This window comes from Lontra canadensis, unplaced genomic scaffold (assembly GCF_010015895.1).
Source record: "Lontra canadensis isolate GAN:19392208 unplaced genomic scaffold, GSC_riverotter_1.0 scaffold27, whole genome shotgun sequence".
Classification (NCBI taxonomy): domain Eukaryota; kingdom Metazoa; phylum Chordata; class Mammalia; order Carnivora; family Mustelidae; genus Lontra; species Lontra canadensis.
The window spans coordinates 663593-689118 of record NW_022631021.1 but is presented as its reverse complement, the minus strand read 5'-3'; the positions used below and the strand labels follow the sequence as shown (position 1 = coordinate 689118).

Sequence of the window (25526 nt, the reverse complement as noted above, 5' to 3'; positions counted from 1 at the left end):
CTTGCTCTGTAGAAAGAGAGAGAGAGAGAGAGAGAAAGTCTCTCTCTGTCACTGGCAGCCTACTTCTGGAAGTTACTCCCAGGGTGCCACTGCCCCCTACCGCCACCTTCCGGTTCAGGGTGGGGGGAAAGCTCCCTGTCACAGGACCCTGAACACCCTTCCTTTTCTCTCAGACATCGTCTTTGAGGGTTTAGAAGACTCCCAGGACAGAGGAGAGATGGAAAGAGGGGAAACGTGTCTGAGAAAAAAAGAGAAAGACAGGAGGTGCTGGTAATTGACACTGGGTCCAGAGAGACACAGTTTGCCGGGCCTCTCCAGTGTGTGGGGGGAGCAGTAGCTCATTCTTACGGGTCCTCCATGCAGCTGCGTGCCACTTTGTGCCCATTTGCTTAGGCTACCCTTAGGGACTGCCCACCCACTATGTTCCAGCTACAGTGGTAAAAGAAATGCAGACCGTGCCTGCTCTCAGGGAGCCTACAATCTGGCAGTAGAATTCCACACTGAATAAAGTTAATTATGCCAACAAGCATATAATTACAAACTATGGTGAAGGCTATGAAGACAACATAGGGGGTGCTGAGAGAAGCGAATGAGGTTTATAGACGTTTCCCTGAGGAGGTTAGACCTTGCAAGCTGGACTCGAAGAATGAGAGGGAGTCAGTGAGGTAGGAGGAGGCTAGAGGAAGGGGAAGGATCCCAGAGGGAAGGGACAGCATGTGCAAAGACCCTGGGGCAGGAAGAAACAAGGACCTCTTAGGTATTGCTGGTAGAGTGAGATGTGGCTAACCAAGCTGGATGTTTAAGTGGCTGCCAGAATCTTCTTTGTCCTCTCTTTGAGCCCCCTTTCCTTAAAAGACTTGTAAAGGGTTCTCTATCCATAACACTTCACTTTGAGCTTCAAAGGGCTATGTCCAGACTACCCCAGATTACTGAAACCTTTCTCCTACTCCTCTTTGGTTCTATGAAGAAAACACATTTATCAAAAGACTAAAGCAAATAGTTTTGACGTGCAGTTCTGTACCATAACGGAGGCTATAATGAAGTCAGTCCCAGTTTACATGACTCCAAATGGTTTCATTTAAATGTCCCACCCTGTATTTACGCGTCCCTACCACTCTGACTGTTTATCTTCCAGTATAGTCTACTGAACTTGCAAGCTTGGCCTCTGTGTAATTCCGTCTCTTACTTTTTCCATTCCATGGCCTGTCATTTACATTTTTCTTTAGAAATACAAATATTTATTTACAGTATTAGTTTTTACTCTAGCTTAGCCCTATATATTATAGAGTACACCGACTGTGATATGGGTTCTAGTCCTACATTTTTCCATAAACTGGTGGTGACCTTAGCCAAGTCATTTAACCTCATGAGCCTAAGATGATTTGTAAGATGAGATGTTTTTCATTTCCATTATTTTGTTCTATAAAGTTAGCGGATCCATAATCAGGATTCCTCTTAGATTCTGTACTTCTTACAGTTATCCAGGAGTATTTCTCTAACATTTTTGTCTTTATCAACCCCTCTTTCAGAATGCCTTTGTGGGTATGAACAACTCTTTGCATAATTGTTTTTGTCTGGTAGCGGTACCCAGAGTAGTATTTAGCAAATGAAAACAGAGCATACTGTTGGGCTTGGGTTAAAGCTCGCATATGTGGGGAAGTGGTTAAGCAGGAACATTCTAGCTGCAGGCCTGAGATTCCCTTGGACTGCTTCTCAGTCTGGGGTATATGAACCCATAGAGGTGTACCAGTGAGTATAGGAAAACCTTCTTTCTGGAACAAGAATTCTACTCAAAGATTTGAGGATAGAAAATTGACTTTAGTATTGAGGCAAATATGGATATGTTGTGAATAGAAGATAAAAGTTATATGATTTTTTAAAATTTTATTTATTTATTTGAGATATAGAGTGAGAGAGCAGGAGTGGGGGGTGGAGGACAGAGGGAGAGAGAGAAGCAGACTTCCTGCTGAGCAGGGAGCCAGGATGCAGGGCTCCATCCAAGGACCCCAGGATCATGACCTGAGCCCAAAGTGGACACTCAACCGACTGAGCCACCCAGCACCCCAAAATTCAGATGATATTTTAATATAAAAGAAGAACCCAGGGCTGTACAGCTTGGGGCACACTGCAACATGAGAGGAAATGGGGCTTTTACTTCTGTCCTTGGGTTGCTCGAGAAATACTTGTCTTGTGGGTCTTTTGAGATATGTACACTTTCACAGGGTAAAGTTGTTAACTCAGTCAGGAAGGGCATTCCTGATAAATAGTGGACATGTGTGGAAAATCCAATTTCACCCATTAGGAGAGTTTAAAAAGGGTCCTGAGGTTGAGAGGGAACCAGGCTGAACAAAGGATTCCCTTCCAAACACAAATCGGTTACACAGTCTTGTTTAGGATCCTGGCTAAAGGTTGGGTTTGAACTGATCCAAACATCTGGAAGATCTCTCATCCTTTCTCTGACCTCCCATATTTCTTCTCGTTTGTACCCCCAGCTCTTGCACTTACCATACCATTTTATGTCAGTTATATTTTCTTGTTTATACAGCTTCTCAGCTAGAAGACAGAGAGATCGGGTGAATTAAGAAAAAGTATAGGATTGAGCATCAAGTCCTTGCTTGCCAAGTGCCTTTTGGTACTCCCAGAAGCCTCTCTAATTCACAGTTCGCTCATCTATTAAATGATGCAAAATAACAGCCGCCTGGCCTACTGAACAGGTAGGATTGTGTGCAGAGCATATGGATTTGCAATGTAAAAACATTTTGTAAATCATTAAACCAAATCGGTTATTAACTAAGACCCCAAAGGGAAGGAGGGCATATCTCTTGAATCATCTTTCTATTCCCCTCAACTTTTAACTTTGGCTAGTTGGTTCTGATAACTATTAGTGATAAAGATCATGAAATGCTGTCCCCCGGCTGACCCTGGGAAAACTCCAATTCGGTCTTTCTCTTCCACCCCCATCCTTTACATCCTTTTCTGGCTTCAGTCCCCACCCGCACAAGCTCCCACCTGCTATTTCTTCCCACTGCCCCTTCCAGAGAATTTGGGTATTAAGAGGACACTTACAGAGACTGTGTAACGTATATGAATGAACTGCTGAAGGTAATTCCAGGCATCAGCAGGGGAAGTTTTATGGCAATGCGATTTTCATGGGCAAATGAACTGGTGTCATTCTGGAAAATTCCACCCAAACAGAATTCTGGGGTTTTTTGTTTGTTTGAGACCCAGCCTAAAAATCTCTCATGTAATAATGAATAATTACATTTTCATGGACCTCTTTGCTGAAGTCGTAAATTACTCTTCCTTCTCAGTGTGGGGTGAAGGCCAGCCTGCACAGTTAACATCTCTGAGGGAAATACCAGGAAAGGTTAGGAGGGGTAATGGGCAGGTTGAATATGTACTGGATTAAGAACGCTTCAGCTAAACAGTAACTTTACTAGGCTGTTCCCCTCATATCTGCCTTGACCTCAGGGTAGAGTAGACATTTTTTCCCCCCCTAAGATTTATTTATTTGTTGGAGAGAGAGAGAAAGGGAGCAAGCACAAGCAGGGGGAGTGGCAGGCAGAGGGAGAACCAGGCTGCCTGCTGAGCAAGGTGCCAGACCTGATACTCAATTCCAGAACCCTGGGATCATGACCTTAACTGAAGCCTGACACTTAACCGAGCCTCCAAGGCTCCCCTAGAGTGGACTTTTTAAAAAAAAATTTGACAGAGAGCGCGAGAGAGAAACAGAAGCAGCACAGGGAGAGGGAGAAGCAGAGGGAGAAAGAGGGAACCCCATGCAGGACCAATCCCAGGACACCGAAATGATGACCCAGCGGAAGGCAGATGGTTAACCGGCTGAGCCGCTCAGGAGCCCCTAGAGTAGACTTTCTTAGCAGAAATGTGTTCAGGGGTCCCCAGCTTGCTCAGTAGGTAGAGCACACATCTCACACACAACACTCGATATCTGGGGCAGTAGTTCAAGCTTCATGTTAGGCATATTGAGGGAGGGAGGAAGGAAGGGAGGCGGGAAGGGTTAAGGGAGGAAGGCAGGAAGGAAGTGTTCTTATGCCTCTTCCTAATCTTCCCTTTCAAAACGCATGAGTTGTGCAAGAAGAATCCACATCCCACACTAACAAGGCAAGGGTTATAATAACTTGATTTCTTACAGGCAATACTTTCATCTTATGTTTTATTTTCCTTTTTTTGAGCAAGCGTTTGTCGTAAGAGATCAAGTTAGTTAATAAAGAGGGATAGGAGTGTAAGCAGTGGATGCTTCCTTTTCATTTCCAGCCCCCCAAATGCAGGTTTTGAAGGGGAGAGTGGTCACTCCAGGTCCTCACATCGCTCCAGGGGCAACAGGGCAGACCCGAAACCAAGAGGAGCCCGAGAGCCGGAACCAGGGGTAGTAGGTCCAGCCCAAGAAGACCCCAGGCCGGGAATTCAGTGGAAGAACCTCTGCTGCTGCCCCGCCCGCACGCCTCCACGGACCCGCAGGTGGCAGGGGGTCTCGGTTTCCACACCTGCAGAAATGTTAGCATGGCCCCGCTCTCTTCAGGTGCCTCGGAGGCGCTAACAAGAAACCACCCGCCTCGGTGAGGTTCTGTTCCTCGGGCTACAGGAGCAGGCTGGAGAGAAACAAATCACCCTGTTCCCTCCCTCCCTAAGTAGCTCCAGGTGATCTTTTTCGTGGGGGTTGATGCCAGGCGGAGACCGCCCCCAGCGACCACGTAACCCGAGGCCGGAGGGGCTTCGCGCCCACGACGACCCAGCACCAGCCAGCCCGCCTGGGTCCCAGCCGCGCGGCAGGCGGCGGGGTGGGGGCGGGGGAGACTGCCGGGTGGCCACGTGACCCCACCCGTTGCCCCGGGAGATGGCCGGCGCTTTGTTCTCAAAGCCCCGACTCTCCCACCCGGCGTACCCCGCGGGGCGAGCCGTGGTGCGCGCGGGGTCGACCCGGTCGGCTCCGCGCCGCCGCCAGGGCCCTCCCGGCCGCCCGCTGCCCCCCCACCCCCGCCGCCCCGCCGCGGTTGGTACGGCCCGCGCCTCGAGGCTGCGCGGCTGTGTCAGGGACCCCAGAGCAGGCGGCAAGTCGCCGGGGAGGAGGTGAGCGGCGCGGGGCTGAGGCGCCGAGGGCTCCCTCTGCTGCCGGAGAGAGAGCGAGGCGAGCGTCCTGAGCGAGGGGGCTGCCCCCAGCGCCGCCCGGGCCGGACCGCCTCCTGTTTGCGCGCCCAGAGCCTGACTCCAGGGACCCCTCGGCCCTCCAGGCTCCTTTGTCCCGCCTGTCCCCCGCCCTGACGCTGCCCACCCTGCGCTTTTTGGTCTGGTAGAGCCCGGCGCGCCGGGCCGGGCTCCGGACCCCCGGCGACGGTGGGAGACACCCTTTCCCCGACGCCAACGGCGCGTCATTTCTCCCCAACCCAGATTCCATCCGCAACATGCCGGACGTCGAGGAGAAAATGCCCCTGAAGGGCCCAGGCGACGCACAGTGCCGGTCCTGCAAGCCCGAGACCTCAGCACCGACCCCGGAAGACCGGAGAGGCCCCGAGGACCACCCCGCCCGTAGGTCCCGTCGCCGCTCGGGGGCGCCCAGCCCGGGGCAGGGCGGAAGAGGAAGGGCCTGCCGGCCTCTCGGTTTGCCCTTCGCCTGGTCTTCCCCCGCCCCAGTGCTTGCTCCCCCAGGCCCTAGGCCCCCTGTGCACCCGAAGGTTGGTCCAGGAGGGAGAAAGGACTTGGGCCGGATTACTTGAATCTGACAAAAGAAAAATTCTTTTTTAATCTGACAAGATTTGAGACCAAGCGCCTTCACCGCCTTAATTGTTGTAGTTTGAATTTGTAGGTGGAAAATGGCGGACACTTGGTATACTTACTCTCAGAGAACCCAAGTGGCCCTCGGTGGGAATCACTCGGCGCTTCATGGACTTAAGAAGTACGGCTGGTCTGGGCTTCTGTTCTCAAGCTCCGTACTTTTATGTTCCTGTTGCGTCGCAGGAGTATGCTTTCGTAGGTCGAACTCCGCTGGGACTCATCCAGCATTTCTCTTCTAGTAATCTCTACAGAATTTAAAACAGGCATCAGTCTGAAGACCTGTTCACGTGCAAGAGTTTAACTCGAGTTAAACTCGAAGATTAAAGTGTGAAAAATTAGTTCAAGGCCCGGCTACTCTGAGGTTGAATTGCAGTTTTCTCTTGTGGCCACATGGGGTCGTTGCCGGCTAACAGAATGGCCCTAAAGTGGCAAATTGGTGCATAGAAATTTAGATAGAATGGACCTGATGTGGGCTTGAAAGCCAATTTTCTGTAAATACAATGTAAACAATTTAATTCTTCGGGAGGCTATTTAGATGAATCCGTAGGTAAAACAACCCTAAAGTGAGTAACCAAATTGCCTCTTAAAAGAAAAAAAGAACTGACATGTTGTAGATTAGGTTGTCTTGGTTCAGTTACTGTATCATGTTGAAAATTTCTTTGTCCTTGGGATTTGGATTTTAAAAATCTACTTTAGTTGCCTTTTCCCTCGAATTTCTCTTTGGGCCCTCCCCTTTTTTGATTTTTTACAGCTGTTGGGAGTTATCTAGTACCATGGTACTTGTGAGCACCAGAACAATCTTGTCAAAGTAGGATCTGAACTTCGACTTCTTGTATTTGGAAAGTGTTTCTGTGGGTAATCTTTCCCTCTGTCCTTCAGTAAGCTGCTATAACTCAGTTTCCCTTGGAAGATTTTATTTCTCATTTCGCAATAGTGAGTTAATGGATTGTCTGTTTACATGTTTGACTGTGTTTTGCCATTTTGGCTGAAACCAAAGGCTTCGGAGAGGCTGCAAAAATAAAGGGAACATCAGCTGTCCACTTAAAGTTCAATTCATCTTTATGTTTACCAAAGCAAGGGCTCAGTGGCTTTTGGTAAATTTGCAATCACCTTTTACCTATAGATTTTTATTTTATTTTTTTAATTTCAAAATAGTTCAACTTTGTTGAAAAGTAAAAAAAAAAAAAAAGTGAATGCCCACATTGTTAACATTCTGCCACATTGCTCTCTCTCTATAAATATGTATTTTTGTCCTTTTATACTGAAAGGGTCATGACTTCTAAAAACTTCATGTATCTCCTAAGTAAAGGCATTCTGTGTAGCCTCTTTTCTACAATAACTATTTTTCCTTTTTACATTTTGAAATCTTATTTATGGACAACTTAAACGTTTATAAAAGTAGAGAGACTAGTACAATAAGCCACATTTACTCATTACCCAGCTTCAGCAGTGACCAACTCATGGCCGATCTTCATTCATTTATATCCCCTCCATATCTCGGAACCAGATATTTTTCTTGTTGAATTATGAAGGGCTATTGAAAGAGAATGAGAAAGTATGATGTACTATGTGCAACTTCGTTCCACATACCAAGTGATCATTAAAACTATTGTGCCTGTTTTGTGAGAATGAGCTCAGCTGGGTCTGTAGTAAGAACTTAGAGCACTGGGTCCCAAATGTTAGTGCTGGTTTATGTCAAAATTCTTCACAATATTTAGTGAAAGAAAATAAAGATGTAATGAGTGTTTCCTAAAGCTAAATCGATTCAATGTAAAGGACTCCTCTTTATTCTGATAACTTTCTGGGGTTTTTTTTAAGATTTTATTTATTTATTTATTTGACAGAGATCACAAGTAGGCAGAGAGGCAGGCAGAGAGAGAGGAGGAAGCAGGCTCCCTGCTGAGCAGAGAGCCTGATACGGGGCTCGATCCCAGGACTCTGGGATCGTGACCTGAGCCGAAGGCAGAGGCTTTAACCCACTGAGCCACCCAGGCGCCCCAACTTTCTGTTTTTGAGCGGGGGAGGAAGAGGTGGGGTTTTTGGCTTTGGTTTTTTTTGAAGGTTAAGCTGTTCTTTTATGAAATGATGTTTTGGTGGTGATAGAGTGGATTTTTTTTATTTGCTTATCTGCGGTTCACACTTGGCAAAACAGAACATGGGTAGGTTGTCATCAGTTGCTCAGAATCTTTGGAAATGTCAGTAACCTACAAAATCCTAACACCTGGGAACTCCTGCTTTTTTTTTTTTTTTTTTTTTTTTTTTTTTCTTTTAAGATTTTATTTATTTATTTGACAGAGAGAGATCACAAGTAGATGGAGAGGCAGACATAGAGAGAGAGAGAGGGAAGCAGGCTCCCTGCTGAGCAGAGAGCCCGATGCGGGACTCGATCCCAGGACCCTGAGATCATGACCTGAGCTGAAGGCAGCGGCTTAACCCACTGAGCCACCCAGGCGCCCGGAACTCCTGCTTTTTGAGACCAGGTGACACTGGTGCCATTCAGTACCATCAATATGGAGAATTTAACTTTCGTCAGAGTCAGGAAAAGGAGAGCAGAATCAGAATACCCTTAGATAAATGCTTATGTTTGCAAATCACAAATTATTGTTTCTTTGCTGCTTTAATTATTATTTTACTTTTCAAGAGAAAGGCTTGTATTTCATTTTTGTTATTTATAAAATAGCTTCTTTGTCCTCCCTCACCCCCATGCTGGACTACGCTAGGCACTGGACCCAGAGTTCAGAAAACCTAAACTACTAGAACGGTCAAATGAGTTGGTGTGAGATCAATTTGATGAATCTTAATTTGGGGCCTACTCACAGTGAGTCTATGAAGAACATAGAAATTCAGAATGACTTGTGTCCACCATAAGTTCTTTTTTTTTTTTTTTAAATGGAAATATAGTTGTTAACATTAGTTTCAGGTGTATACCTGAGGTTCTTTCTGTCACAGGTCTGATAGGTACAGTGGACGATGTTTCTAAGCCGAGCAACAAGATTGGAATGAATCATGATTTCCACGTGGAAGAAAAGGTTTCCTCTCCAAGCAGGTACCAGCTCTTCTGATTTTTCCATTTTATTCATTCTGGCATAGCTATTTAGCACTAATGGCTTCTGACCAGACTTGAAGCATCTTTTTTTTTTTTTTAAGATTTTATTTATTTATTTGACAGACAGAGATCACAAGTAGGTAGAGAGGCAGGCGGAGAGAGAGAGGAGGAAGCAGGCTCTTCGCCAAGCAGAGAGCCCGATGTGAGGCTCGATCCCAGGACCCCGGGACCATGACCCAAGCAGAAGGCAGAGGCTTCAACCCACTGAGCCACCCAGGTGTCCCAAAGCATCTTTATTTAATAATCCAATTGAGTCAGTAAAACTGGGTGGGGGGGGATACAGTTTTTGAATATAAACCTTAAGAGGGCTCAACAACTTAAATAGAAGGGTAATAATTATTAGTATTAGAATGTCAGGAAGCAAATGTTATTTAACTAGTAAATAAGCCAAAGTAGTAATTATTGGAATGTTCACTTTGTGATTCCCCCCCTCCCACCATCGTTAATAATAAAATATCAGTAGGGTGGATTTCACATCTTCTCTGATAAATGTGGAAGAAGTAGCCTGTGGTAGCTAGCTCTTGTTGCCATCCAGTTATCTGGCAACTTAGTACCTGAAACAATGTTCATTATCTCACAGTTTCTCTGGGTCAGAGATGCGGGCACAGTTTACTTGTGTGTCTCTGGCCCTAGTTGTAGTCAGTGTGTTGAGTGCTAATCAGAGCCTCCCTTAGCTCTGAGCCACATAGCAGCTGGCTTCCCTCTCTCAGAGTGAGTGAGAAAAGAAAGGTGTGAGAGATGGTGCCCAAGACAGAACCCACAGTCCTTCTGTTACCTCATCTCAGAAATGACATCCCAGTACCTCAGCTACATTCTGCTTGCTGGAAGGTAGACCCTAAACAACACTCACACTCCTGGAGATGAGGTTACCCCAGTGTGAATATCAGGAATCCTAGATCTTTGGGGTCATCTGATCAGCTGCCTGCTTCATAGCTCCTTCCAATTACTCTTTTAAGTGGCCACAGATGAAATAGGCACAGATAGAATATGAATTTTTTTTTAAGATTTTATTTATTTGAGAGAGAATGAGTGAGTGAGAGAGAGCACAAGCAGTGGGGAAAGGCAGAGGGAGAAGGAGAAGCAGACTCCTTGCTGAGCAGGGAGCCCAATGTGGGGCTTTACCCCAGGACCCTGGAACCATGAACTGAGCCGAAGGCAGACCCTTAACCGATTGAGTCACCCAGGCGCCCCCATAAGTCAGTTTAACTTACGAATTAGGATCAGAACTCTGTTCATAAATAATGCTCTCCCACCTCCATCAAGCTTCACTTTGATTCTTAGTTATATTGACATTGTAACAAGGGAGCACCATTTGGGGAGTATGAATTGAATGGCTCTGCTGGTTTATTGGCAGTTAAATCGGTAAATTCAATGTCAGATTTCAAAAACTTCTAATTTCCCACCAATAGATCAATGAGGACAGCTTGTGATCAGCCAGTTTCCTTAAATGCTTTTGTGATCTGGCAGCCTCAGGGAATCTGTTACTCAAGTGCCCTTGTTTATGGCACGGAGTTCCTGCCCTCTTCGTGCTCTGATGTTCCCATGCGTGGTGCCACGGCTTCTGTGTGACCAGATTTTCATGAAAACCCACATCTCCTAACACCTCCCTCACTGCTTAGATGCGTTTGATGGCAACAGGAGAGGAGAAACAATTGAAACCGGAAGAGTGAAGGTCTGCTAAAGGGACAGTAACGAGGGAGTTGGGGGGGATAGGGAGAAGAGAGGGAGAAACGAAGCAGGAGAAATAGTACCAGTCAGAGCTGGATTTTCATGTAAGGTCATGCAGAATTTTATCAGGAGAAAGGTTGAAAACAGCGTTTGACCTGACTCATTTTTGGCAGTTGCCTCTCCTTTGTGCATAGGATGCTGTTAATGATGGTTGTGTACTCCGAAGGGAAATCCCGTGTTTGGGCATTCATTGATCAGGTGTATACTGAGTCCTTATGTGGCAGGCAGATGCTGAGTGCTGGGGATAGTTAGAGATGTAGCTGTAGATAAACAAGGCACTGTCATCGCTGTCAGAAGTTTTTGGAGGGGGGACAGTTGAATAACAGAAGAGACCCATCAGTTCACTCATAGTTGTTTATAAAGAGTTTCATGAGAATGCTCAGTTGCTTAAGGAGGGTCAGAGAAGATCTGCCTGTGGAGGAAGACTTGAGTTGCTTATGAAACCTTGAGTCAAGTCTTAGAGGAGGAATAGATGTTGCCCAGATGGTCTAGGTGGGAAAGAATGTTCCCAGCAGAGGAAACTATGACAGAGGCAAGAATATGGTATGTTTTTTATAGGTACCTTGGTGTGGGTAGCTGTATAAAATGAGATAGAAGGAGATAAACTAGAAAAGGAAGCAGAGCAGGGTCCTGTAAGTGAATTATGTTGCTGGTGAGGGAAAGTCCCTAAAGGACTTTACAGGAGCAGGGCATCGTGGTCAGAATGGAATTTCAGAAGTCCTTGATTTTAGAATGAATTTGTGGAGAACAAATAAGAAAGGGACAAGACTGAGGGCAAGGGGACCAGTGAATGGACTATAGTAGTAGTCCAGGTAAGAGATGATGGGAGGTGGGGGATGGATTCCAGAGGCATTTAAGAAGCACCGTTTGTGGAACTTGGAGATGGATTGGATAGATAGGATGAGGAGAAAGAGTTGAGAACAATTCCAGTACACCTTACACCATTGGACAGATTATAGTTGGTTACCTCTGATAACCCCTGATCCGTTACCTCTGATGATTGAGGCTGGTGTGTTGTTGGGAGAGGAACTTTGACTTTTTGTTTTATTCATCTTCGTATTGCTTGCTTGTTTGTTTTACATGGCACATACATTACTACTGTATTTTTTAAGGGGGGGATGTTTAATTCAAGAAAACCAGTAGCTACTTGGCAATGACTAGGTCTAACCTCAAACTTTTCGAATGGTTCTTTTTCTCTTCTCACTGCAGGTTAGAGACATCATTTAAATAAACTTTGAGAGGAAAATTAATTCCTGTCATTTCCTTTCTTAAAATTAATACACATTTTTTTTAAAAAACTAGTTTTGTTTTACAGAAAAAATGATTGGAAAGTACAGAGTTCCCACAGAGCCCATGCCCTGCAGGACACAGATTCCCCCATTGTTCATATCTTCCAATAGTGAGGTCATTTATTAAAGCTGATGATCTAGTATTAATACATTATTATTAACTCCAGTCCATAGTGTACCATTGAGGTTCATTTTTTGTATATTCCGTAGGTTCTGAAAAATGTACAATGTCCTATATTCACCATTTTTGTATCCTACAGAGTGATATCCCTGCCCTAAAAGTCCCCTGTGCTCTGCTGGTTCACCCTTTCTTCCTGCCACGTGAATCCTTGGCAACCACGGATCTTTTTACTGTCTCCATTGGTTTCCAGAATGTCCTATAGTTGGACTCCTACAATATGTAGCCTTTTCAGATTGGCTCCCTTCATTTAGCAATATGCGTTTAAGATTCTTTTATGTCTTTTGGGGTTTGATAGCTCATTTCTTTTTTAAGGCCGAGTAATAGCCCATTGTGTAGAGCTACCACAGTTTATTTGTCCCCTCACCTACAGAATGTCATCTTGATTGCTTCCAAGTTTCAGCAATTATGAATAAAGCTGCTATAAACCTTCCTGTGCAAGTTTTTGTGTGGACACAAGTGTTGAACTCATTTGCTTAATACAAAGGACAGTCTATGGATCATATGACAAGAGTCCGTTTAGTTTTGTAAGAAGCTGGGGCAGCTACGATTTTGCATTCCCACCAGCAATGCATGCGAGTTCTTAGAGTTGCTCCACAGCGTCTCCTGCATTTGGTGGTGTCGGTGTTTTGGATTGGGCCCTCTCATAGATATTGATGGGTATGTCATTGTTACTTTAATTTGCAGTGCCCTGATGACAGGATGTTGAGCATCTTTTCATAGGCTTATTTGCCATCTGAATGATGACTTTTGTGATGTGTCTCTTCAGATCGTTCCCCATTTTAAAGTTGGGTTATTCTCTTCTTTTTGAGTTTTAAGAGTTCTTTGTATAGTTTGGATACTAGGGTTTTTTTTTTTTTAAGATTTTATTTATTTATTAGAGCAAGTGCAAGCACAAGCAGGAGGAGTGGCAGCGGGAGAGGGAGAAGCAGACTCGCTGCTGAGCAGGGAGCTTGACCTGGGGGCTCCCTCCCAGGACCCCAGGATCCTGACCTGAGCCAAAGGTAGACCTTCAACTGACTGAGCCACCTAGGCGCCCCATGGATTCTAGTTCCTTATCAGATACTTGTTCTGCAAAGATCATGCTTTGTCTTTTCATCTCTTAACAGTGTCTCTGTCACAGAGTACAAGTTTTTAATTTTAATGGAGTCCAGTTTACCAGTTTTTTTCTTTCATGGATCATCATGCTTTTGATGTTGTATCTAAAAGGTCATTGCCAAACTCAAGGTCAGCTAGTTTTCTCCTACATTATCTTCTATGTTATCTACTTCTTACATTTAGGTCTGTGATCCGTTTGTGGAAGGTATAAGTCTGTGTCTAGATACACTTTTTTTTGAGTGCAGAGGTCCAGTTTCTCCAGCCCCACAAGCTGAAGAGACTATCCTTTCTAAATTGAATTGCCTTTGATTCTGTTTTTCTTTTTTTTCCTTAAGATTTTGTTTATCCATTTGAGAGAGAGAGAATGAGAAAGAGCATGAGAGGGGAGAAGGTCAGAGGGAGAAGCAAACTCCCCATGGAGTTGGGAGCCTGATGTGGGACTCGATCCCAGGACTCCAGGATCATGACCTGAGCTGAAGGCAGTCGCTTAACCAACTGAGCCACCCAGGCTTTGATTCTGCCTTTGATTCTGTTTTTCTTTTTTAAGGAGAAGAAATGTCTGATCTTTCTGGCCTCCATGACTGGCTACCTGGTAGGGCCCCTGATATTGGGAATATAGGAGAAACAGGTTTGGAAGGGGAAGATCCCGAATTGAGTTTTAGACCTGCTGATTTGGAAATCCCTATGGATATTTGAGTATTATCAAAGAAGGAAAATCCTTGTCTAGATTTTAGGACTATAAGAAAATAAAAGATCCTTTTGTTCATGGCTATGTGTATGCATAAATGGCAAGTAAGTAATATATTACCTAGGCTAGATGCAAATTGGTGCTAAAGCTGACCTGATCTCCCTGGAGCGTTCTTCCTCCTGCAGAGGGAGGGCTACTTGAAATCAAGAGGAGCCCTTCTAAGAGAGTTTGGTCATGCCCTTGACATCCAAGTCTGAGCCCAGCTTGTTCAACTTTGCTGCAGTCCAAATATAGTTCCTGGTCTTTTCCTGTTAGTATGATGGTCTTTTGTCATATTAAATGCTGTTTGTTTGGGCCTTAGGAGATAATGACCTTCTAATAGTTTTTGGGTAGAGAAAGTAATTTGCTCATTTAACCCTCTTACAGTTTGGAAGGCAAGGTCAAGGAGACAATGCACAATGCCTTTTGGGACCATCTCAAAGAGCAGTTGTCAGCTACTCCCCCAGACTTCAGTTGTGCTCTTGAACTTCTGAAAGAAATTAAAGAGGTGAGTGACCTATCTTCCACCTATAGATGTAAGTTTCCTAGACATCCCCAAAGTCATTGGAATGTCAGTGGCTAACAGATCCTAACTGAACATGGTCCACGAATCAGTGAAAGTCTAATCCATAGACAGAAATCACACAGTAGTTTCAACAAGGAAGTTTTAATATAAAAATTATAACGTGGAATTGAAGAAACAAGAGCTTTGAGCTAATAAGTAGCGAAGAAAACTCTAAAGTAGACAAAAATATCAGCTAGACGGAGAATATGCCAAACCCCCAGGACCCAGAGAGAAGATGCAAGGATTCAGAGAGGGTGTGGCTGTGCCGGGGAGGTTGTTGGCCTCTGTGTGCTGCTGACTAGCATGTAGGGGCCGGGGCTGCAGCTGCTGCCCATGCAGGAGCAGCTGACATCAGACCCAGAGCCCCTTGCTCTGCCAGAGCCAGCTTCTGGCCAGGCTGCACAAGTATACTGCTTCATGCCAAGTTAGTATTTCAGAACCAGGAAGAGAAGCTCTTGCCTCTTGTGATATCTTTGTAGTATGTGGTGGGTACCCCTGAAAGTGACCCCCCAGTGATCCACACCCTTGTTCAATCCTCTCTCCTTGAGCGTGGACGAGGTCTGTAACTTGCCTCTAAGCAGTACGCCAGGGTGCTGGGATGTTGCACCTAGAAATACATTTCACTGCAGACTAGAGAAACCCTCTTGCCAGCCTTCAAGAAGCAGACAGCTGTGCAGTGATCTGCCCCTGCAGAGGGTCCTAGGGCAGGGATATGCAGCTGGCCCCTAGGATCTGAGGGCAGCATCCATCCGTCAAGTCCACAGCTGTAAGGAAATGAATTCTGCCAGCGATCTGAATCAGCTTGGTAGCCAAGTCCTCCCCAGTCAAGCCTCCAAATGAGAATGCAGCCCAGCCAACACCCTGAGTGCAGCCTTGTGGGAGTCTGAGCAGAGGGCCCAGTGAAACTGCGGCGGGGCTCCTGCCCCACAGAAATTGTGAGCTAAGAAACGTATGTGCTGTTGGAAGGCTCTACGTTTATGGTAATTTGGTATGTAGCCCGGAAAACGAATTGTGCCCTCTACAGATGAAGCTTAACCATTGTGCCACCTGCTGAAAAAAGAATATCTAAAGGACTCCACTCCATGTTCTCAGAGCAGGGAAGAGAATGATGGATTTGGAACTGAGAGACAGTAAATTGGTAACTGTCACATTCCCCTACTTGGGCTGCTTAGCTTCCGGATCCACCCATCTACACACATTTCAGTTTTTGAAAAGATCTCTATTTCTACCTGCTCAGATAGAGTTGTCTTATAGGTTCTTGTTCTTTCCATAAAACAAGGAGACTCACAGCTCCAGCAGCTACTATGCTAGTTGCTATCAAATTCAGTCACGGTGCCACTGAATATTCTGTTACTTAAAGCCTAATTGTAAAGTTAACTGCCAGCAACCAATCTGTAAAATGATAGTGGGAAGAGGAGGAGAGAAGAAGAAATAGGTCAGCATAGACAAATAAACCCGTGCCTGTGCCAGGCAAAGAGAAAACATAGAGTCTTTGCTTCTGTACTTGGTCACATGGCTATGGTGGACCTGCATGGCTACCTTCTATGGTTCACTCCTTATTTCCCTTGTCCTTAGCCCGAGCAGCCTCAGCTGATGGGTTTCTTTACATGCCGAAGTGACCCAAACCTTCACTGCCCAAGTGTCTTGAGTCCTTCAGCATTTTGCTGCTGCTGTTTGCTTGCTGTGGTTTTCCAGTAACCTTTATCACCGGGTGTGCAAGTACCAAGGGGGAACCTCAGGATCATTTACTCTAGCCACTAGAATAACTCCTTTTTCATCCTCTTGTTACCTTGATAAAAGGAGCCCAAAATGACCAGGTACAGGGTCCTCTTCTCATTCACAGGGACCAATGCAAACGTACCTCCCAAATCGGCAGAGCCCAAAGTAGGCAGGATGGGCAATAAATATTCTGCAGGTAGGTTAGTAGGTGTAAAAGTAAAAGGAACCATTCCTGTTTCCACCCCTTGATTCCCAGGACTATGTTTTCCAGCTTTGGGAAACAGCACAATATAATGGTCTTTGATTCAAAGAATATATTGCATCTTAAAGGTGCAACATCTTCCCTTCAGGATAGTGTCCCTCAACTCATGTAATCGAGTCTTCAGTAGACTATTCCACTTTTCAGTTAAGGCCTGTTGATTTAGGGGTACGCAGGTATGAACCCGTTGCTGCACCTCCTTTGCTCTGAAATGCTCTGGGATCAGATGCAATGGTATGCGACATGCCAGGGCCCGGATGATGAGTAAGGCATTCTGCAAGGACAGATGTTGGGGCTGATTGGAAGCACTGCAGACAGAGAAGACAAATCCGTATCCAGAATACGTGTCTGTTCCAGTGACGGCAAGTCTGCCCCCTGCACAGCGGAAGTGGTTTAAAGAGGTCACCTGCTACCAGGTGGCCGGCTCATCCTCCCTGGGGAATGGCGCCGTACTAGCGGCTTAGTTGTTAATATCTTTTAGGATTTTTATAAAATTGTAAACATACATAACAAAATTTTTACCACGTTAATTATTTTCTTTTTAAAGTAGGCTCCATGCCCAACGTAGGGCTTGAACTCACAACCCTGAGATCCAGAGTTACCTGCTCTACCAACTGAACCAGCCAGGCACCCCACCATTTTAATTATTTCTAAGTGTTAAAATTCGGTGGCATTTAAGTACATTCACAATATTGTGTGACCATCACACTATCCATTTCCAGAATATTCTTCTCTTCCCAAGCCGAAACCGTACCTGTTAATGGTAACTCTTCATTCCCTTCCTCCTCCAGTTTTCTCTGTTAGACCTTCTGTCTCTGTGTGTTTAGCTACCCTAGGCACCTCAAATAAGGAGAATCATATATTTGCCCTTTTGTATGTGGCAAATTTCACCTTAGCATAATGTTTTCAGGCTCAATCTGTGTTGTAAACAGGGGTCAGAATTTCATTCCTTTTTCAGGGCCCAATAAAATCCCACTGTATGGATATATTGGGTGGGTATATTGCATTTTATTTATCCGCTTGTCTGTTGATGGGCATTTGTGCTGTTTTCACATTTTGGCTACTGTGAGTAGTACTGCTGTGAACATTCCTATACAAAGATTTTGTTGGAACGCCTGTTTTCTGCTCTTTGGAGCATATGCCCAGGGGTGGCACTGCTGAGTTTGAGAAGCCACTGAGCTATTTTCCACAGTGGCTGCACCACTGTACATTCCTGCCAGCAAGGTATGAGGTTCCAGCTTTTCCACATTTTCCTGATGCTGCTTTTTGTTTGTCATTATAGCCACCTTAGTGGGCATGGAATGGAATCTTGCTGTGCTTTGGATCTGTGCAGCCCTGATGGCTAGCAGTGCTGAGCCCCTTTCCCTGTGCTTATTGCCAATATTTTGTGTTGTCTTTGGAGAAAGGTAGGCGGGAGTCCTTTGTCCATTTCCAAATGGGGTTGTTTGTCTTCTGTTATTAAGTTGTAAGAGTTCTTTATGTATTTTGGATAGTAGCCCCTTGTTAGATGATTTGCAAATATATTCTCCCATTCCGTGAGTAGTCCCTTCACCCTCTTGATAGTGTCCTGTACACAAAAGTTTCTCTCTTGATGAAGTCCAGTTGATCTAGCCTGTTCCTTTTGCCTTTGGTGTCCTGTCTTGCCAAATCCAGGATTATGAAGATTTATCCCCTTATTTTTTTCTATGAGTTTTAGAATTGTAGCTCTTCTGTTTAGGTCTTTGATCCATTTTGAGTTAATTTTTTTTAAAGATTTTATTCATATATTTGACAGAGTGCACAAGCAGGGGGAGAGGCAGGAGAGGGAGAGGGAGAAACAGGTTTCCCATAGAGTGGGGAACCTGAGTGAGGGACCCTGGGATCATGACCTGAGCCAGAGGCTGACACTCAACCGACTGAGCCACCCAGATGCCCCAAGTTAATTTTTTTTTTGGAGATTTTCTTTATCTGAGAAAGAGTGAGCGAGCACGAGTGGAGGGTGTAGGAGAGAGGGACAAGGGAGAGGGAGCCTGATGCGGGGCTTGATCCCAGGAACCTGAGATCATGACCTGAGCTGAAGGCAGACAACTAACTGAGCCACTTAGGTGCCCCAAGTTAAATTTTTTATAAGGTATAAAGTAAGGGTCCAACTTTACTTTTTTAAAGATTTATTTATTTTAGAGAGTGGGGGAGAGACAGAGAGGGAGAAAGAGAGGGTTTTTATTTTGTTTTGTTTTGTTTTAAGATTTTATTTAATGGGGAGAGAGAAAAAGCATGAGCATGGGGGAAGAGGGAGAAGCAGACTCCCTGCTGAGCAGGGAGTCCAGTGTGGATCCCAGGGCCCTGAGATCATGACCTGAGCCGGAGGAACTTCCACTCTGTGAGAAGCTTGTTTCTCCCTCTCCTTTTACCTCGTGCCGAGTGAGTCAAGCAGACTCTGTACTCAGTGCAGAGCCTAACACTGGGCTCAATCTCATGACTCTGAGATCATGAACTGACTCAGATGCTCAACTGACACCCCCAGGTGCCCACCAACTTCATTCTTTTACTTGTGGATGCCCAGTTTTCTCGGCACCATGTGTTGAAGAAACTGTCCTTTTTCCATTGAATGGTCTTGGCATTGTTTTCAAACGTTATTTGACCACATCTCCAGGTTTTATTTCTGGGCTCTCTGTTCTAGTCTGCTCTGTAGGTCTGTCCTATCTCTGTATGTGTTTGGTCTCTGGACCCTTTCATCTGGCCCCAGATGGCTGTGGGGCAGGCCTCATCTCATGGTTAGGTGGTCCTGACAGCGCATAGTTCCTCACGGGAAGCTCGGGCCACATGGCCACCCCGCGTCCTCCGGTAAGGTGTTAACTTCTGCAGAAGTCCAGGGCAAGCCAGAAACTAATTCTCAAAAGGCAAATAGTGCTTTGCGGAAGAGAACATAGATTTGCCCTAAATCCTAGAGGTCTTGCTATGGTGCTCTCTGGCGCCTGCCAGAGGCCCGTGTCAGGGCGCCCTTACTTGCCGTGTACACGCTAAGTGTCACTGAACCTGCTGGATCACACGGCCCAGATGGCATCGCAGCTTGTGTGCAGCCTGGATTGGCTGCAGGGCCTGGTCTCGCCGGGCTTCCCACTTGAGACCGGAAACCTCATGAGGGACTCTAAATAATGAGCGGGGCTGGCCCAAACTTGGATGCAGTGTGTGATGCCTCAGCAATCCAGGAAGGCCTGTGAGTGGCGTGGTCTCTCTCTGCAGCAGGTGGTTGGCGGCTCAGCCAGCCGTCTTCTCCATGGAGGCACTGGCTTGACAAGGTGCGGACCACCGAGGCCTCGCGCCTTCACTGAGGTGACAGGCCACGGACACCCTGTGTGGATTGTCTGCCGGCCTGTAGTTGCACACTGTCCTAAGGCTTCTAAAGGACTCATGCAGCCCCTCGTGAGGTCCAGCGGGCCGCAGCCTTTTGTCAGACCACCGCCGGGGGCGCGGATTTCCTGTCAGGGCCGCTCAGGAGCGGGAGCCCTTGGTCACTGGAGCCAAGTGACATGGCGCCGGCGCTCCCCCAGCCAGGCGGAGGGCCTCTTCCCTGTAAGGCCTAGGGATCCTCTCGCACCCCTTCTGCTAACAAAGCTTAATGTGTGCCCGGCCGCGGAAGAAACGCAGCTGGAGGGTTTGGCTCCGTTCTCACGGGGCGTAGGCCCTGAAGGGCAGAGTGGGCGCTGAGAGCCTCCAGCCCGGACCAGGTATAGTTTGCCATTTTAAATAGAGCGCAGAGAAGCTGAAGAGCCGGGGATCTTGCTGTGACAACACACTAGTCATCGAACACCACCCCCCGCCACACATACATGTTCTGTATGTTACGGAGACACAGAGATGAATAAGAGTGTCTGTCTCCACAGAGAACTTACATTTGGGGTTAATAGGCTATTTCCAGTACCTCTTAACTGTTCCTTGCCCTATTTCTTCCTTGCCCTCTGAAGTAAAATCATCTAAAAAAAATGCCTGCATTGGGGCGCCTGGGGGGCTCAGTTAAGTGTCTGACTCTTGGTTTCGGCTCAGGTTGTGATCTCAGGGTCATGATATTGAGCCCTACATTGGGCTCCACGCTCCGTGTGAAGGCTATTTGAGAGTCTTTCTCTCTCTGCCCCTCCCTCCATCATGCACGCGCTCCCTTGTGCTCTCAAATAAATTCCACTCTTTAAAATTTAAAGTATCTCATCACCGTGTGACGTATGTATTTCATATTTGTTGTACTTTGCATATCTTTTATCCATACTCCTTGATCTTACTTGTCTCCTTATCTCCTTCTGCCTAGAAAAGGATGCGCCATGGCTGTATTAATCCCCTAAAACCTTGAACTCTCATTGGCCTCTCAATACAGATAAATCATATTTTCTGGAAAATTTAGGGACCCACTTCTTGGCCCTAAAAGACAGTCTTTGGCCAAAGGGTTGTGCATTAGAGAAGGATTGGGGCTCCACACAGAAAGCAACTGCCTTTGATGTTCTCTCCTGGGCAGATCCTGTTGTCACTGCTGTTACCGCGCCAGAGCCGCCTGCGAGGAGAGATCGAAGAAGCACTGGACACAGAGCTCCTCAAGCGGAAAGCGGAACACGGGGCCTTGAATGTCTCTCTTCTCTCTAAGTACGTTCTCGACATGATGACTCTGCTGTGTGCACCCGTTCGAGACGAAGCAGTGCAGAATCTGGAGAACATCACTGACCCTGTTCGGTTACTGAGGTGCGAAACTTGACTGCTGTCCCTCGAAAACCCACGTCAGCCCCCGGGCCAGGACAAGTGGGGCCAGACACGCGATTGTAGCCCCATCTTGGTTGGCTCTTCCCTATTGAAGACCTGACCAATCTTTTCTGTCCTTGCTGACCTATTAGCTTTATCCTTTTCAGCCAAAGATGACCTTAGTTTGGTTGTGCCTCCTATATAAATACCGTTATATCATAAAATGTTAGAGTATGTGATCCTTCCAAGGAGTTCAAACATCCTTTTCCCCGATTTTCTCATTGCAGTTTACACAGTGTGAGGGGACAGGGATGGCAGGTTATCCCTATTTAACAGCTGTAGAAACTAAGACCCAGGAAGTTAGAAAAGAAAAGAAGAAAAGAGTGGCCCAGAAATTGCTTCAGATATGGCATCACCTATAGTCCAACTTCCCAGAAAGATTCGTTAGCATACCGGTGTGTTTCCTTTTGCTGACTCTACCTTTAAAAAAAAAAAAAATGATAGAATGATCATGTGGAAAGAGAGCTAGCCTGGAGGCTTAGAGGTCCGGAGACTTCTGTTTCTCACTCTGCCATTCACTTACTCTAGGCCTGGGGTCTTAGTCACAGTGCCATTTTTTGTAAATTTAGGACATGGGACTATTTTTTTTTTTAAGATTTTATTTCTTTGTTAGTGTGTGTGTGCGTGCGCACACGCATGAGTAGGGGGAGGGGCAGGCAGAGGGAGAAGCGGGCTTCCTGCTGAGCAGTGAGCCGGACTCAGGACTCGATCCCAGGACCCTGGAACCATGACCTGAATTGAAGATAGACACTTCACGGACTGAGCCACGCAGGCGGCCTGGAGGTGGGACTCATTGTAACGCTCCTCCTCACTCTGGAAAACAGTGATTTAATGACGCTTTCTGTGGGGTCCCCTCTCACTAGATTTCCTTTCATAGTGTATTTTATTTTCTCTTATGTCAGAGGGATCTTCCAGGTTCTGGGCCTGATGAAAATGGACATGGTGAACTATACTATCCAGAGCCTTCAACCCCACCTGCAGGAACATTCCATCCAGCATGAACGGGCGACATTCCAGGAACTCCTCAATAAGCAGCCAAGTATGTAAATAACTTGAGGGCCAGAGTGAGAAGATGGGATCTTGTTTGGGTCTGACTTCTGTGATGTTAGAGAGTGCTCTGTCTCTTGGGAACAGAAAGTTTCTTCCTCAGGTAGGGCGAGGGAAAAGGAAGAGTTATCTAAGACAGACCCCCTTCCCCCAAGCAAAGCGTTTATTTATTGACCAGGAACAAATCTTAAAAAGAACCTTAGTCTTGAAGCTTTAGGGATGTGGGTGCTGAAGATGCTTCCCCGCTCTCTTCCTGTCCTAGGCCTCCTTGACCACACCACCAAGTGGCTGACCCAAGCAGCTGTAGACCTTACCACGCCACTTCCGATTTGCCTGGACATTTCCGACTCCACCACCATGGCCTGCTCCTCTCCGAATGAGACAATCAGCAGCCCCGAGCCCCTCAGCCCCACAATGGTGCTGTCCCAGGGTTTCCTGAACCTCCTTCTCTGGGACCCTGAGAATGAAGAGTTCCCTGAGGTGGGCCCAAGGAGGGCATCGCCTTGTTCTGTATCTGGGACCCCCGTCTGGACCCTCCCCTCCTGACAGCCTGTTCTTGCCCTCTTCCCCAGACGCTGCTGATGGACAGGACCCGGCTTCGGGAGCTGGAGTCCCAGTTGCACCGGCTGACCCTCCTGGCCTCAGTCTTGCTGGTGGCCAGTAGTTTCTCTGGCAGTGTTCTGTTTGGCTCACCTCAGTTTGTGGATAAGCTGAAACGTATAACCAAAGACCTGATAGAGGAGTTTGACTCCAGGTGAGCTGTATAGAGCTTTTCTAGAGGGATGGTCACATGTGCTTTGAAGACGGAGCTAGGTAACAAATGATGGCTTACATCCCACCACGGGCCGCAAAGACTGGAACCGTCTACAGGGATTGTTGATGTCTTTCTATAATGGCCTTGAGACTTGTGACAAAGTTAAAGCTCTCCTCCAGAAAGGGTAGTCTGGAGGGTAGTTTACTACAAAATGAGTCATGACCTTGTTTGCTACAAAGCAATTATTCCCTCCTTGAGGGGATGCTAGTGGTATATCTGAGGTATATCTGGGAGTCGATCAGTCAGCGATGTTAAATCGAACATCTGTGTGCAGGGTGTCACACCAGAGGAAAAAAGGAATCAGAAGGCTAGGTTAACTGTATTTGGTGACAGGACAAATGACCATGGAAAATGTCCAACAAAGTCTTAAAAATGCATATACATATATAAATAAACTCCATGGGGCTGAAGAATTGACACCAAACTTATCCAGGGTGGATTTTATGGTTTATCTTATTTTCTAAGAAGTAGAACATGGTGTCATATCTAGAGAATAGTCGGGACGTGGATAGCAGTGAGGACGCTGAGCCTGCCCACTGGGTTCTGCTGCTACCAGGGACTGGGGTAAGGGCAGGAGAGGGGCTGCGAGTCTCCCTCAAGTGGGCCCAGCTTCTGGTGTGGAACTTCCGAGGCCATCCTCTGGGTGCCAGCTTCCTCTTCTTCATGGTCTAGGCCTGAAGAGGCTATGCAGACTGTGAGTGAACAGGTGTCTCAGGAAATCCATCAAAGCCTCAAGAACATGGGGCTTGCTGCTCTGAGCAGTGACAACACAGCTTCGCTGATTGGACAGCTCCAGAACATTGCCAAGAAGGAGGACTGTGTCCGCAGCGTCATTGGTGAGCATGCATGTTGGGGTGGCGCGAATGTTTTGGGGAGAGGTACATCCCATCCCTGGGAGTCAGTCACTGAACCATTTAACAGTGAAAAGCAGGGTCATTGGGCAAGTTGCTGTTCAGGCTGTAGTTTTTTTCAAAATGCTGGGTTGAAAATAGATTCCTTTCAGTTTAGAGAGAGATTCTGGTTCTAAGGAAGGTTTGTACCCAGGAATTTAAGACTTCTGGTTAGGAGATCCTGTCCACCTAACCTGATTAAGTCATCTGTGGCCTTCTGGGTCATTTTCTGATTGTAATCCAAGTCATGACATTTACCCCCAACCTCCCAGCAATAAGAAGCTGGTGCTGAATTGGCTGGAGGACGTGTTCCCACAGCAAGGACTCATCCCTGTTGGAATGGAGGGCATGAACTTGACCTTGCTCTTAACCTCAGCCATCTAAAGAATAGGTCTAAGAGCCTCATGGTAGTTTCTCACCAGGATCTATCTACTTTGAAGGCTTAAGTCATCTTTTGAATAGTCAAAAATTTACTAGCTCACTCGTTTGTGATCTTTGCCTTGTCCTTGGGAGCGAAATCAAAGCCTCCTTCCTGAACAGAGTGGGTGTTCTTATCTCCAGGTGAGTGGGTGGGCCAGTCAGTATCTCAGTTAGCTTAGAACTGGAGGGAGTAGAGCAGAGGGGCTAGGCTGCTCCCTGAAAGTCGTTTGCTTCTTCCCTGCTCACAGATCAGCGGATCCATTTGTTTCTCAAATGCTGTTTGGTCCTTGGTGTGCAGCGGTCCCTGTTAGACCTCCCCGGAGGCCTTACTGTCATTGAAGCAGAACTGGCAGAACTGGGCCAAAAGTTTGTCAGCCTAACGCATCACAATCAGAAGGTGTTTGGCCCCTACTACACGGAGATCCTAAAAACCCTCATCCCTCCAGCCCAGGCCCTGGAAACCGAGGTGGAGTCTCTGTGACTGCACGGACTCCAAGCCCCGGCCCCTTGGACCCAGGCGAGAGCTCAGCATGCTCCTGGGGTGATCTCACCAGCGACCATCAGAGCAGGAAGCCCTCCTCCCCTCCCGAGGGCAGTCCACCAGGGCTGAAGTGAGCAGCATGTCAGCAGCAACTGGCCCAAACTCATTCACCAATAAACTTATGGACTGCAAGCTGCCCTCCACTCTTCCTGTGCCGCAGCTATGTCTGGGCCCCGTGCTCTGGGCCCCCAACTAGCCGAGAAGCCAGAAGACCCCCAGTGTGCCCCCATGGGCTAGGAGCTCCCTTTAGGACACAGAGCTGAGAAGCCAAGACACTCAGGTGCTAGTGTTATTTCTCTAAGGGTAAAGCATTTCTCTGAGGCTCTGAGAAGCCTGTAAAATTATCCAAAGTATGAGTAGAAGGGCTTCTCTGGAAGTCACAAATTTGTTTTGTCAGTTCGGCGCAGGCTTGGGTATGGTTGAAAAAGTTATTGGAAACTTCATTTCCAGGACCAAATTCTCCTGAAGGTTTCAAATGATGCAGCAAGCAGTCAATAGTGTAGCGGCTGCTTCTGTGGCCGGGTCTGCAAGGGAGGGGCTGGGCAAACAGGCGGCAGGGAAATGGGTGTTGGCTGCGAGCAAGTGTTCTGCAGA

General features: G+C 46.7%; 1 protein-coding gene across 2 annotated transcripts; it reads left to right on the top strand.

Annotated features, from left to right (window-relative positions):
* The first annotated feature begins 5048 nt into the window (after positions 1–5048).
* Positions 5049–25058, top strand: TCP11 (t-complex 11). 2 transcript variants are annotated; one of them, XM_032864292.1, is made up of 10 exons: positions 5052–5088; positions 5407–5544; positions 8740–8836; positions 14304–14424; positions 20943–21163; positions 22123–22259; positions 22530–22747; positions 22840–23021; positions 23754–23917; positions 24640–25058. In XM_032864292.1, the coding sequence occupies exons 2-10, from the start codon at positions 5421–5423 to the stop codon at positions 24870–24872; spliced, it is 1497 nt and encodes a 498-aa protein (XP_032720183.1). In that variant the 5' UTR covers positions 5052–5088; positions 5407–5420; the 3' UTR covers positions 24873–25058. The 2 variants fall into 2 exon arrangements, with proteins under 2 accessions (XP_032720184.1, XP_032720183.1); XM_032864293.1 differs by lacking the exons at positions 5407–5544; positions 8740–8836 and having other exon boundaries at positions 5049–5088.
* The last annotated feature ends 468 nt before the right edge of the window (positions 25059–25526 follow it).